We start from the raw sequence: 15,148 nt of genomic DNA on the forward strand, positions 1-15,148 counted from the left end.
GTGAGAATCATCCGATGTGACTAAATGCTATCCTAGAAAACTAACCTAGAAATTCAGGATGATGTAACAAGTTTACAAAGAAAACCACAACTAAAATGTCTTCACAAATTTAACACCTATATTTTGTGTGCATAGACTTATATGCCCTCAAGTTGAGCTTGATCCATGTTACTGCTTTTGTGCAGTTTTCTTGAGAGTATTATGGAAGTGGTTTGCCATTGTGTTCTTCCAGCATGTTGTTTTGACTTCCCACTCTAGTCAAGAGCGCTGGAATTCTTAAACACCTGCTCTCCTTTCCAAATACTAACCAGGACCAGCCTTGCACAGTTTCCAAGATAAGCCACAATCAGGTATGTGCTGCCACCAGCATAGATTATGAAGGTTTGACTTTAAGAACTGTAAACCATGTCATGGACTCACTGAAAGAGCAGCATTTGCACTGCAGGGAAGATTGTGCAGACTGGTAGGAAAGATTTTTGTTTATGGCTCAGCATAAAATTCACCACAAAGAATGAAAATCACTGATAACATTAAAGTGAAAAGAAAAAAGCAGCTGGCCATTTTAAGAGATCTTTATTGCAGACTGACAAAGATAAATTCTAAACTTCTACCATCTAGAAACAGATATATTTATTGTTCTTTTGAAGCAACCAGCAAAATCTTAGGGTAAAGAACAGAGCTATAATTTTAGAGTTTGTTCTTAAAACTAGGCAAAGAAGTGGGCAAGGATGATTTAAAGTACTACAAATCAACGGAAAATTTCCATTCTGGCTCCAGTTCCAGTTCTGAAATTAGTCCAAATAGACATGTCTTCTCCATCCTGAAGATATGTATCAGTCAGTGATACACTTCAGGCAATGTTAATTTGATTAAAAAGCTTGTCCTTAATAACCTGAGACATCAGTCCATGTATTGCTTCTATGGTGGTCTTGCAGCTGAGAGAAAAATAAAAACGTAAATATAAATGGCAATGTAGCTTTCTGTCATTATATTGCAAGTTAGTCACATGTCCTAGGAGCACACAGTGTCCATAACCCCATAAATGGTATTACCATCTAGTTATGAAAAAGCAAGTACAGTATTTTACAATCAAAAGCTATTAAAAGGTAAACTCAACATTCTTTGTAAGCAGACCTATAACTGTAGATACTATGGATCTGACTCATCTAAACTACAATATAGAAAACATTTTATCTACTATGCTATTACAATAGTAATATAGGTACCTAATGTAGATGCACGGACACACAGTATTGTCCCAACAAACTTTTGTAATTAAACTTGAGTCCATGTAATTGACATAATCACATTCTCTGCTTAGTCATTCCTTCATTTTCCTTGATGTTGCTTTCTTAAGTCAGTCATTTGGAATGAATATTCCTTATAGCAGGTGCAGATTCTTACTATTTGCAAAACATTATGTACAGTGCCTAGGTACATTGTGCTTAGTCATGGTTTATTTCAACTATGGTTTACAAATCACACTGGCAAGTTCACACAATGCCAAACTAAAACCCAGCAAGCCACATTGTGGTTTAGTGAAAAACTACTTAAAATGTCCAATATTTTCTTCTCATTATACTCTTTACACAATCTATATTCCAGAGAAGATCTGAAGGGCTGTAATTCAGATACAGAACACATGTGCTGCATTCAAAAAGTTCCAGGTTCAATTACTTGTTTTTCCAGGCGAGACTAAGAAAAACATGATTTTAATTCTAGAGAGCTGTTGCTGGTCCGTGGACAGTACTAAATTGGATAAAGCAAGAATTTCATTCCATACGCTAGTCATGCGTATGTTACATTATACAGTTAAGATTCTTAAAACCATGTGATTGGATGGAATCCATATATTGGCTGCCTTGAGATCACATGAAAATTAGAATCTATATTCAAAGCTCTATTGGAAATAAAGGTACAAGTGCTGGAGATGGTTCCTATCCCCCATACTAAAAAAAAAATAAAAATTTTAACCAGTTGGAGTACTCCACACCAGAAGTGGCTTTTCAGCTCCTCTTTTGGATTAACAATCAGCTATGCACCCAAAAGCTCATGAAACATAGACTGCCGCCAAAATGAAAAGTGGCTTAATTTCCCCAATGTACAAACATACTTCCATAAACCTTTTAAAATTATTTTATCAGTTTCTCTTCATATATATTTAGCTTTGTAACCAATGCTGATATGAAAAAAATGGAATAGTCATATTTAGGAGCTCCAAATACTGAAAAAGAAAAACAACCATAACCAAATAACCATAACAACCAAGGAAACTTCTATTTGGCAGAAATGCACAGGAAGCTATCTGTGTGAAATCTGCATACAATTTTTAAATTACTGATTAGATGGTAGCTCATATCTTAACTCTGTCCCCAAGGAGGAAAACAGGACAATCATCTTTTAACTTACAAATATCAGTATTACAGAACTGGCATAATTAACAATAAGCATTTTACATCTAAACCAAAACGTCATATGAAGATGACCTCACCTGTCCCTTGTTGCTTTGGCTAGTTTGTCCTCCGATTTTCTGTCATGAGATTCTAAGCCCAACATGAAGCTTCCTCGTCCCAGTTGAGCTTCCGACTGCTCTAATTTTTCTGATAGATCAAATACTTGCCCTGTTGTATAATCTGCATTCTGCATTTGAAAAATATTTACCATGAACAGAACTTCCATCTGTGCTGCTATTTGATACAATCCATACTAAAGAAGCTAATGAAATTTAAAGTCCATGATATGTCCATGTAGAGTTTTTTTTGGCAACAATAGGGGTTTGACACTGCTTTCTTTCAGGATATTTTTCAGCTTCACTATCTAGTCTACAGCCCTGTTTAGTCTGATTGTCTCCCATCCAAATACTAAACAGTCCATCCCTGAATAGTTTTTTTCAGGATCTACCAAAGTTGATTAAGTGCTGCTAGGGCTGAGCAAGTAGCCAATGTTAAACACAGGATTAGATGTTTCAGTGGTAGTAATGTGTAGTTGTTCAGATCCAAAGGAGAAAGGTGCTCTGGAGGAGGTGTGGGGGCACTCGTTGGCACCTCCTTAAAAAAGTATGGTGCTGACAGATGAAGCAAGCATACCCCCACCCCACCTGAAGCACTTTTTCTGATTCAAACTGTTGCATATCTGTATTTAATGGTAACTACAAATGAGCTAAAACCCATGCTATTAGAATATGTTTCTGTGTACATATCAGGGAAATTAAGGGAATATTGAACAAATTAAGCATATGATTTGATTTAGTTGCTGGGTTTGAAACAATTAATAACTGACTGGAGAGAGAATATTTGTTATTTTCTATTGGAGAGCAGGGCATTCCCCCAGCATGCTGGCTGGGGAATTCTCGGAGTTGGAGTCCATACATCTTAAAGTTGCCAAGTTTGAAAAACATTGCGTTAGATCAAGGATGGGCATGCTGAAGCCTGAACTTGTTTTGGGTAAGCCTTACTCTATTCTAATCATAGCTGCTGAAAATTGGTAGCATGATTCCACCCTCCCCACCCCCAAATCCTGAGACAGGGAGCAAACTGTAGCATGATCTCCAAAATAGTCTTAGCATGTTAAAACAAAGAAAATTTCCAAATGCCTCCCCAAAGCCTATGGGTAAAACTATCCAGAAAATCCTGTTTCCCCATGTATATGGCTTATGCCTATCCACACTGCATCATTCCTGCCACTAAAAATTTCACCCTTCCAAAAATTTGTAAATGAAACTGTTTGCCACTAAAACATTGCCCATCCCTGCTTTAGATATTTTAACTCAAGGGACAATAATCTTTTCAAGTATTGGATACCATAATGTTATTTCATATGATGTTACAAGTGCAAATTTTTTAATTATTATTTTTAATTTTAAAATTAGAAATGAAAAGAATCTTGTGACACAGGGAATTTGTTGGATTTGGCTATCAAGATTATGGCTATTTTTAATGTTTGGTTTCTTGTTGTAACATAAACTGGTATTGAGTAGGTAAGGTCTAGGGATGCTATGCCAGACTGTTTTAATTTATCCTGGCCTTGAACTTTACTGAGGCTGCTCAGTACTGTATCGTCTCTTTTGGAATTGTTTTGAAATAACATTTCATTTAATTTGAGATTTTAACTAATGTAAAAGTTTATGATAATATTAAATTCCATAATCTATTCTATAGTAGCTTTCTAAACTATAACTTTACTGTCAGATTATTAAAATCTATGTGCTTCTTTAGTGGTAATAATAGTTACTCATAGGAATTAAGTACTGACTTATTTCTTTCAGAGTTACTCTTGTTCAGGAAAATCCAGTTATATAAATGCATGGCAATTCAGGAATATTGAAGAGTACATCCATCCTCATTCATGTGGATTTCTACTTATACACCTCACCTATTCTACTTGAACACTTGACCTGACTTCTCCTTTCTCTCACAACCTCTGAGTACCAAGAAAAATCTGCCCTAGTGGGTCTCCCAATTTGCCACAGTATTTTTTGTGAGTTGCAGAGAGTTAATGGAAAAGGATGGAAACCTCTCTGCAGGCAGATGGTATCTGCCATAAATGGGCAGAACTGGACTTTAATCTTACTTAAACAAAGAAAAGATGCAGGATGTTAGAAAGAGAGGCAGTTGTTCAATATAAAAGTGTTCTCCAGAGGTTTCTCCATAATTGGTGCTACTTTGTGTTGCACTGATGAATATATGACCTGGGTCTGCAGCACCCCAAACCTTAGTATATTTTGTAGTCTATTTTATGAAATCCCTTTTCTTGTCCTTTTATCTTTCTGCTTACAGGCATAAATAAAGTTTCAAAGATTATGTGTTAAATTTGGTAGCATTCTGGTTGTATATATTCAGGTGTACCACAATACTTACAGTAAGCAAACTAGATGAACTAAGAGTGTTCACCCAATATTTGTTCCACAAAAGCTCAAGCAGCTTGCGATCCAAAGAGGATTTGAAATAAGACACTTCTAAGGCATAATACCTGTTTCATAAAAAGAAAAATTGTTTATATAGACACCCACAACATTTTTCAAAGTATGCTCATGAATGGATAATAATTTATTGTATTTAAAAATGCTTCTATGCACACAAATATTGAGTACATTAATGTGTTCAAGAAAAAATGTTATTAATGGAATGAATAAAATTTCATGAGACTGTAGAAAGTTAGGTAAAACTGAGGAAAGAGAGGGGAGAAAAGAATGATTCCAGGGCCTGCTGGAAATACAAAGGGATGGGGGGGAAAGGAAGGAAGGAAGGAAGGAAGGAAGGAAGGAAGGAAGGAAGGAAGGAAGGAAGGAAGGAAGGAAGGAAGGAAGGAAGGAGGAAAAAAATTCAGAAAAACAAACAGGAAAGAAAGAAATAGAACATTTTTCCCATGTTTTGTAATTTTCTTCACTTCCAGTTGCACAAAACTCTGTTCAATACGCTTATATTCAAAATCACATACAAACAAAATCATATTCTGCAGAATGATACTGAAGTAGCATCATACCCAGATTAAAAAAGGGAACTATATATGTACGCGAGTGGGTGTGTGTGCACAGTTGCTCAATTATATTTACAGAAAAATCCAGAGATTGGGTGGGATGGGCAGAAGTTAATTTGCTTGACAGATAGGGGTCTTGAGCAAAATTGTCATTGAGGAAGATATTGAACACTTTTTCATCAAAATTGTTAAATTTTCTACCATACCTCAGCAAATCACATTTTCCCACACAAAATAACTTCCTTGAACATATTGAAAGCCATATCGATTATGCATATATGTTCTCTCTCTCTCTCTCTCTCTCTCTCTCTCTCTCCCTTTTTGGTTCCAAAGCCAAGACATAATGCACACACCTACAGTACAATGTATTTGCAGGATTTGGATAATTTCAAGCAGATGTATTTTTCTTTCCAAACTGGAGAACATTCTAAAGCCACTATGTTAGGAGATAATGTCTTACTGTTTACAGTGCACTCCAAAATCTTCTATTTTATTAAGTGGGATAGTCTGATATTCAGAAGGGCCCTCATCAGGAGGTTTGTAGCCCTGAAAGATAAAAGATACTAAGAAGGAACAGAAATACAGCAACTTCCTATCAAATAAATGTATTAATTCTTTGTTCAATTTCTATTTCATCTGGAGGATTATAAATTTTCAGGAAGCAAGTTGAATGGTATAATTGAAACACCTATACTGATGCATACATAGACATTTTCACTCAACTTTCTCTGAGCAAGAATGTAAGGGACATACTACATTCTCTTTCATATGAAAGTCTGCTATAATCCCAATTCTTGCAACTGTCCTCAACAAAGTGCTTCTGTAAGTAATTTCTGCTTCAGTGTTAGCCTTTGTTAGTAATTCAATGACAAAGTGCCTTTCCTCAAGTGCAGAAACCATATGTATCTGAAAAGGCTAAACAGATCTACTTTTAATACAGAAAATCCTAAATACGTAAGGCAGATTTTCTATCAACTTACCTTTCCTCTAAAGAGGACATCTTTGTTTCCTCTGTGAACATTTTAAAGACTTTAGATACAGAAATGAATTTCCTACATCAGGCTAGGTAATCTCAACAGAAAAAACAGAATGGTGAATGGTCTTTTTCAGCTATGACCCTAGCCACTATTCACATACCACTCACATGTGTTGTGGTCCCAAACAGATTATCCTGTGAAAATGTTACTGAGCTCTCTTCTAAACTGCTATGTAATTATCTCCTTCTGCAACATAATGCTGTAGTTTTGGAAGCTTAAGAATATAAATAAAAGCAATGGCTTATTATGGGCTATATCTAATGTTATACGAGCAAATCTGCTTACGCACTGGGATTTCAAATAGGGGAAATGAGGTAATCAGTGTGTTCCACTGGCAGATGACTTTCCATCAGCAGAATGATCCCACTGTATCCAACTGTATGAGTTTAACTACTGATTCAAAGCCTTGCTAAACCATAGATATGGCATGACTTTGTAGCACTAGTAGTATTTGCCATTTGTTTACTTAATTACAATTTTATGTTATGCAACTCAGGTTATATTATTTTACCTTAGGATATGTCCTAAAAGCTCCAAGATTTACTTTTCCTGCAGATATTGTCCTTGTTGGATCAATCTGTAAAATGTATTCAGAAGTTAATATATACACTGCATTCCTAAAGAGCAGTTAAATATTATTATTACATATAATTTATAATTTTATTTAAAGAAAAAAAGAATCAAGAGTTGTCCAAAATATATCTATGCATTTTGATGTATACACTGTTAAAAAAAAACAGTGGTTTGCAGCCCTGAGGTATAATGTCATAAAAGAAATCAGAAAATAAAAAAACTCTGTTTAGATTATGGTATTCACAAAACAGTGGAAAATGACTAAAATGATAAATGCCATGCATTTCTAATTGCATGATAACACAATACAAGTTTGACATCTCCCTTTTAAAACTCTCTTGACTGATTAATATAAATTAGTAACCTTAATTGCAGCTAACAAATTTAACATTCAATTTACTAAATGAACAAAAGTTACTTCCCATTATTATAAGCTAAAATCTGATTAACTCTGAATGCGTATAATAGTATAAAAGGTAGACATTTGCATTACTTCTGTTACTCAACTGCAGAATACTTTGAGAAAAATGCTTTGCTGAAAGTCCATTTTTGAACGTTATTTGCTGCAAACTGCACACTGACACCAACACCAACACCTTTCATTTAACAGCTTTATATGAAACAGCACAGTCTGCCTCTTGATCTTTTCCCATATATTGGGGAAAAGAACAAAACCTTTTCCCTTCAGGAGAACTGCAATGCAGTCATGGGGAGGGAGGGGAATTACAAATAACTATTATTGGCGCTGGTGCTGCTTTGTATAGGGGAAATAGCTATTGTATATTTTCTGGAGGAGTTGATAGAACTAGGAAAGGAGTACTACTATAAATTAGTAAACTGTCCCTTTTTAATAGACAGCCAAGTATTTTTTTAACTTTGGTACTATTTAATATAAACAAGAATATGTTTATATTCATGGCCTATTAGACCACGAAACAATTCCTTTGAACATGGCTTGCAAAATCACAGATTGTAACGCATGGGTAGGAATCTGTGGCCTCCTCTGCAATCTGCCATAGGAGCTTGTCTATTCTCACTGCCAATTTTCCCCAGTATTCCTGCTTTGCCCATATGGCCAGTAGCTCATTAAATCAACTGTTTGATGGCTGCCATGAAGTGCTATTCCATAGCCCATCATATTTTCAATATTCTAATAACTAGCCATTTGACTGGCTGCTGGAGATCATAGTAGTGTTGGGGAACCCTACTTCTTGGCAGGCCTACTATCAAATGTTTTCTGGTCTGTTAGGGAAATAAATCTTGGCAGGTCACAAACAGCTTATTGAGAGGCTCCTGGGAAGTGCTACTTCAATGTAGCAAGATCACTAAGAAGAAAGCCTCAGTCTTGTTCCTGATAAAACAGTGGTGCTTTTCTGCTGCCGTTAATGAGAAAAAAAGTTACTTATCTGCTACAGGGATTATTTGGGTTGCAAAAATCAGAAAGTAGAGAGTCAGAGTTCCTTATAATTCTTCGTTGCCATCTGGATGTTTGCAGCTCAAATATGTTACACCTAAGAAATTGTTGTATTTCAGTTGATGCAACCTAGCATTGCATTAACCTTTTGGGTAGCCCTTCAGTCTGTAATCAACTATTATTCCAAAAATAATTATTTCATTTGAATTCTGTTCCAGTGAATTCTGTGAAGAATTTTCTGTTAGATTTCTCTGTTAATGTATGGCTGTTTAATTTTATTCTGTTATTTTCTGCACATATTTCTAACCTATCGAGATTGTTTTGAATTTTGTCTTGTATTCTAGGGCATTAGTCTACCCACCTAATTCGTGTCATCTGCAAATCTGGTGAGCATTCCCTTCACTGATGCATCCAAACCATGAATAAAAATTCTTAAGGAGTACAGGATACTGGACTGAATCTTATGGCACCTCAGTGGGAACCTCAGTTCAATTTGATGAGGAACCATCACTCTTTGAGTACAATTTTTCAGCCAGGGATATATCCATTTAATTATTACAGTATGTTACACAGCCCACATTTAACTAGTTTGATAATCATAATGTCATTTGATTCATGCATTGCTGAAATCAAGGTATTACATCTAACAAAGCCTTGTGTTCTTGGCATCTTCACTAACCTTAGCTAATTCTAAACTATAACTTTGGATCTGAAGGGCTGCACATCCCTGTCTCTGGGCCATCTATTTTCTTTCATTATGACCTTTCCATTCCCTCTATGTATGTTTGTTCTCAGATTTTTGCTAAGCTTTTTGTGCGACCACAAAACAGAATCAAGGTGAGGTTATTTTGAGTTTCTTTCTCATGCTTTCCCCTTTCATAGGACTAAGTTATCGTTTCTCCTCCCTTAACATGTCCTGTGTACAGTGCCTTTGTCAGGATTATCTTTCCATTCCTCTACCAGTATATACCAAAAAACAGTGCTGCTTCTATTCTTTCCTGTACTTACTTTTATCAAGACATTCTTTACAATATCACTAAGTTCATTCAGTTAGATTTCTAAGCAGAAAGAGATACTTTAAAGGTATAGTACTGCACATATAACACAACTAATTCCTACTTTCTGCTGCTTCTGTTCCTTGTGACTAAACTTTATTTGCTAATTAGTCATAGAATCATCCTACCAAATCTCCAGCATTCCTATTAAATCATATTTGCCTTCCTACACTAGGAGTTCAAGCTCATCTTGCTTATTTCTTATACTCTCAACCCACCAAGGATCCACCCTCCCGTTTTTTGTTTTACAATACCTCTTTTTCTTCTCTTGAAGTCTCACTACCTATTTCTTTTGTGAGGTCCTGAAATTCTTTCTGAGTTTTAGTATTGCAGAATATCTTCTATGTCTCTTGTGTCTGATAGTGATTCTCATTTATTGTTATTTTCTTCCTCTGATAGCTTTTTTTGTAGCACTTCCTTTCTTTCCCTGATAAATCTTCATCCTGTCTCATCAGCTGAAGTGAGTGCTTGCTTCTCCAGTTCTTTGACTTTTTACCCAAAGATAGTTATAAGTCTCCACTTGCTGCAAATGCTTTATTGTTTCAAGCAGAAACACAACATGCCACAAGCATTACATGTCATGGCTACAGACTCCTGCCTGTTCATTTTCACTTTCCTTCCTAAAGGTGCACCAGCAGGTGGCTTTTATTTCTTGTTCCCTTTTCAGGCTCTCAAGTTATTCAGTAACCCATGAATTGTTTTAGGGACTTTCCATCCTTAGTAAACTCTTGTTTGTACTTGCTGTTCTCCTGCTAGAGCAGGGTCTCTCAACCAGGGTTCCGTGGAACCCTAGGGGTTCTGTGAGAGGTCACTAGGGGTTCCCTGGAAGATCACGATTTATTTTAAAAATTATTTGAAATTTGGGCAATTTCACATTGAAGAGGTAAGTTTCATTCTTTATTTTTAGTTTAAGAACACTGTTAATGCATATATACAGGCCTACACATGAAACGAATATAGTAATTTTGTAACTTGTAGCCTATATTTTAGCCTGAATGTGACCGAGGCTCGAAAAATATTTCAAGGGTTCCTCCAGGGCCAAAAGGTTGAGAAAGGCTGTGCTAGAGTGACATGTGAGTATACATGTATGGTATGTGTATATGGACTCTAATGCCTGGTTTAAACTACATATGGATAGACACACTTTTCCAGCATTAGGAAGTAATCTTAACAAACACTGTATTGCGTTGGATACAATCAATTTAAAGTTTCTAGTTATCATACTGATTTAACTTGAAAGGCTTCATTCAGTTCTTAAAATAACTTCAGATGAGCATATAAAAACCCAGCAAGTAGCAAAAAAAAAAAATCCACTGTGTACACAATACAGCAGAAAATGAATGTCAAATCCTTTTTAGTGTTTAGTTCACAAGTTCTAATATACTCACAACCACAGCTACAAATGGTTCTTGAAACTGCTGATTAAGCATCTGTGTACTGACATCAATTCCTGAAAGCCAACAGCCATAGCCAGGGTGGCTGTGATACCAGCCAATTGCATTTTCTAGACGGCCAACCTAACCAGAAGTACAAAAAGGGAGAGAAGGAAATAAAGCACAGTGTTCAAAAGACACTTAATCAATGTAACCACTCCCTCTTTTGGATAGTTAGCAAACTGCAGATTTTATTCCAGAATGGCAATACAGTATATTGTAAATATAAGACTTATGTTGGCTCAGAACATATTTAAAACATGCCTGCTGATGAACCATTATGGCTGTGTTCACGCTCAACATGCTAAGGCATAAACTACTGGTCACAAGCCACAATGTATGGCTAAGGCACACACAGACCATATCATGGCTTAGTATGATGTGTGAAATCACGAAAAACATTCACGTATTCCAGCATTTTCCCTTCTTCTTCCCCCCATAAAGCAGATAGCCAAGCAAATGCCTCCAGGAATCTTCAAAGTGCAGCAAAATTATATATGATACTATATTTCCGAACAGTCACTCATGCCCTCGTCATCTCTCATATTGACTAGTGCAATGCGCTCTACATGGGGCTACCCTTGAAGAGTATCTGGAAGCTTCAGCTGGTCCAGAATGCAGCCGTGTGGGTTATTTTTGGTGCCCCTAGATCGGCACATATAACACCTCTACTGCGCAAGCTGCACTGGGTGCCAGTTTGCTTCCAGGTCCAATTCAAGGTGTTGGTTATGACCTTTTAAGCCCTACATGGCATGGGGCCAGGTTACCTGAGGGACTATCTCATCCCCATAACATCGACCCGCCCCACCTGGTCAGGCAGAGAGGGCATGTTGCAGACCCTGTTGATAAGAGAATTCCATCTGGCGGGGTCCAGGAAACGGGCCTTCTCTGCAGTTGCCCCTGCCCTTTGGAACATCTTGCCCTCAGAAGTGAGGAAGGCGCCTTCACTTCCGACCTTTAGGAGGGCCCTGAAAACCTGGTTCTGCCATCTCTCATGGGGCAGGCAGGTGGGCAACCATCCATGGGGTTGGCTCGCACCTTAGAGCCCCTCCCACCTGATCAGAATTTTTAACCTCTTCGATTTTATACTTATTTATTGCATTTTATATCTGTAATTGTTTTTATAGATGTTAATTGTTATTATTATAGTCTTGATTTTATTGATTTTATTGTAAACTGCCCAGAGTCCCCCTTTTGGGGGAGATGGGCGGTAGCAAAAGTTGAATAATAATAATAATAATTTAAGTAATAAAGTGTCACGTACAAATTAAGTGGAAGAACTGATGCCCATTTTCCCAAATTTGTAGAACTGATATACATAAAAAGGAGAAAATCAGTTGGAAGAATGTCCCTAGAAAGATAACAGAAGTATAAGAAATTGCATAGCCCTTTCATGAGGAAGCCAAGAAAAGATTTCTCTGAATTCAGTTTGATTGACCTGATAAAAGTAGAGTTCAAGGGCAAGGCACGATCGATTTAAAGATTATCATCCAAGAGTCTCCAGGTCCACAAATGAATTCAAATGACTTTAGTTAATGTTAGCTAAAATAGAAGCTTATCTTCTTTTTTCACCTGCTTTGCATTTTCAATGTATGCAGCCATGTATTCATATGCAGCAGCCTGAGCATTAACTCTGGTTTCAGTGCCTTCCACTGGTAGAGCAAAACTGTCCATTATGATCATTGTTTCACCATCTACTTTTCCAAGCATTAAGCCCATCACTTCCAAGTTGCCTCCTGATCTAGCATGCATGACCATCTTCAGAAGAGCCAAAGCAGAGATCTTGCAGTACTTGAAATAATGGTGGCTGCAAGGAAAAGACCAAAGATCTTAAAAATGCAATGGAATTATTATAGAAATAAAAATAAGAAGAATACAAATACATTTAAGCATAACTGCTCAATTAGGCATAAGATCATCCAGCCATTTTATGTCATAAGAAAAAATAAAAATCCACCATTAACCTTTAAGAGAAAAAATTAAAAATGAGAATGCTTTGATAGTTGAGGTGTTACAGATAGCATAACTGGGGGTGGATGCTCAAAAAAAGAAAGTCTGACAATTCTGAAATGATAAACATGATAAATATCCAACACCTTAAGATGGGACTTTACCCTCTGAGGGTTACTACCATGACACATTTGTCATTATTTTTCTTCTCTAATTATCAAGGAATCTGCATGCTTTACCTAGGGCTGGAGACAAATCTGAATCAGTTATGATCTGTTTGTTCCAACAGCTCTTGGTGTAGCCTGAAATCTGTATGACATCTAGTAAAGCCTCGCCTATTTTACATATAAGCCTTTCTCTTTCACTCCATCATAAGACTCTAACTATGCAGAGTTATTATTAAAACATAGTAGATATATCATTAGTTATCAGCATTTGCTTGATGGGAACTACAATCCTCCAGTAAGCATGCCTCTCTTCACCCAATTTAATTCCAACTTCACTTCACTTTCCCCGAGTTCATCTCTGATGCCGTGGGGCCAGGCAGCAGCCTCGGTAGCCGGCCGAACTCTCTGAACCAAGTGAGACAGCGAGGAAGGCAGAGGGGGCGGCGGCGGTTCTTCCTATCATCCAGACACCCACTTACTCCTTGGTCCATGGCTTGGCCGCCAGGATCTCCTGTTGCTGCTTCCGGTCATACTTGTAAATCTCATCGATGCTCTGTGCCTCCTGCATGTTGTTAGCCAGCTCCCATGTCTTCTGGGCCATCCCGCTCCCCGAAGGGCCGGCAGTTGCCATTTCACCGGCTTCTCAGGCCGAGCCAAAGCAGGCTCCGCTCCCGATGAAGCGCCTCGGGTAGGAGGAACCACTCAGTCCACTGCCGGACAGCGCAAACCGGAAATGAGGGGAGAGCAGTCGTTCCTGGGAATGGTTCCGCCTTCTCCGCGAAGCCTCGAGTCAGCTTGCCCCCTAATGGGAAGCGGTGGAATTAGCCTCCCAAGAGCCGGGGCTGTTCTCCCTTTCGTTTACTCCGGGCGCCAGGTGTCTCTCGGAGAGAAGCGCTAGGCCATCCAAGGCAGTGTTTCTTAACCTCAGCAATTTAAAGATACGTGGACTTCAACTCCCAGAATTCCCCAGTCAGTATGCCACTTTTGTGGTGTTCTGGCACTTGAAGTCCACACATCTTAAAATTGCTGAGTTCGAGAAACTGATCTAGGAGATCCCTGCTTCCTGCTGATAGCCTTTCCCCACTGTCTTTAGATATGGGACTGGCTGATGATTGCATGGCTGCGAAGAAAGGACACATGCAGAATGGACTTTGAAAGCTTACTTCATATATGTCATTGAAAAGCTGAGGCAAATGTGATTTGCTACTTGTTACATTTTAGATATATCAATACCTAAATGAGACAACAGTCTTCCCTAATTTGGTGCCTCCCATATCTGTTGGGACTAGAAGCATTTTTGGCCATGCTGGATGGGAATTTGTGTATTCTAGCCCTAGTTAACACCTATGGAGAGAAATTGGATTATAGCATTAATAGAATGTGTTTCTACTTATTCTGCTCTAAAAAATTTAGATAGAAATATTTAATCATAATTATGTAAAGCAGGTGACAGTTGTGGCTAGGAGGGCCTTTGCACAGCTGTGTGTTGTACATCAGTTGTGCCTGTTCGGCTCTGCTTACAATCACCCATGGCCTAGTTACCTCCAGATTGGCCTACTGCAATGTGCTTTACATGGGGTTGCCCTTGAAGAGTATGCGGAAGCTTCAACTGGTGCAGAATGCAGTGGTGCAGGCAGTTATATATGCTTCTAGAACAGCACATGTTACATCTCTGCTTCGTGAGCTGCATTGGTTGCCAGTTTGCTTCCGGGTCCAATTCAAGGTGCTGGTTTTGACCTTTAAAGTCCTTCATGACCTGGGACCAGGTTATCTGAGGGACCGCCTCTCCCCAATTATATCTGCCTGTCCCATTAGATCTGGCACAGATGGCATGCTGCAGGTCCCGTCTGCTAGGGAACTACACATGGCAGGTCCCAGGAGGTGGGCTTTCTCTCCGTGACATCCGACTTATGGAACATTCTCCCCCCCACTTTGAAGCGACGTTAGCTCCATCCTTGTTAGTGTTCCAGAAGACCTGGCTATGTCATCAGACCTGGGGGTCCCAGGGGACCAGTGACATTTTAAGATGGCTCCATCATCATAG

General features: G+C 38.1%; 1 protein-coding gene across 1 annotated transcript; it reads right to left on the reverse strand.

Moving 5' to 3' along the window:
- Positions 1-556: 556 nt before the first annotated feature.
- COPS5 (COP9 signalosome subunit 5) lies at positions 557-13,850 on the reverse strand. Its single transcript, XM_063299360.1, has 8 exons — positions 13,584-13,850; positions 12,560-12,794; positions 10,943-11,071; positions 7,024-7,089; positions 5,936-6,021; positions 4,857-4,968; positions 2,492-2,640; positions 557-935 (listed from the first exon to the last, which is right to left on the reverse strand). Exons 1-8 carry the CDS (start codon positions 13,733-13,735, stop codon positions 851-853), a joined length of 1,014 nt encoding a protein of 337 aa, XP_063155430.1. The 5' UTR covers positions 13,736-13,850; the 3' UTR covers positions 557-850.
- Positions 13,851-15,148: the final 1,298 nt, after the last annotated feature.

This window comes from Candoia aspera, chromosome 3 (genome assembly GCF_035149785.1).
Source record: "Candoia aspera isolate rCanAsp1 chromosome 3, rCanAsp1.hap2, whole genome shotgun sequence".
NCBI classification, from domain to species: domain Eukaryota; kingdom Metazoa; phylum Chordata; class Lepidosauria; order Squamata; family Boidae; genus Candoia; species Candoia aspera.

Excerpts from the sequence above, each read along its gene's own strand:
- COPS5 (XM_063299360.1), bottom strand. The coding sequence starts at position 13,735 with ATGGCAACTGCCGGCCCTTCGGGGAGCGGGATGGCCCAGAAGACATGG. Across the intron at positions 12,795-13,583 it reads GCCAAGCCATGGACCAAGGA|CCACCATTATTTCAAGTACT; the intron begins GTAAGTGGGTGT and ends TTTTCCTTGCAG. Across the intron at positions 11,072-12,559 it reads ACATTGAAAATGCAAAGCAG|GTTGGCCGTCTAGAAAATGC; the intron begins GTGAAAAAAGAA and ends ACTTCTGGTTAG.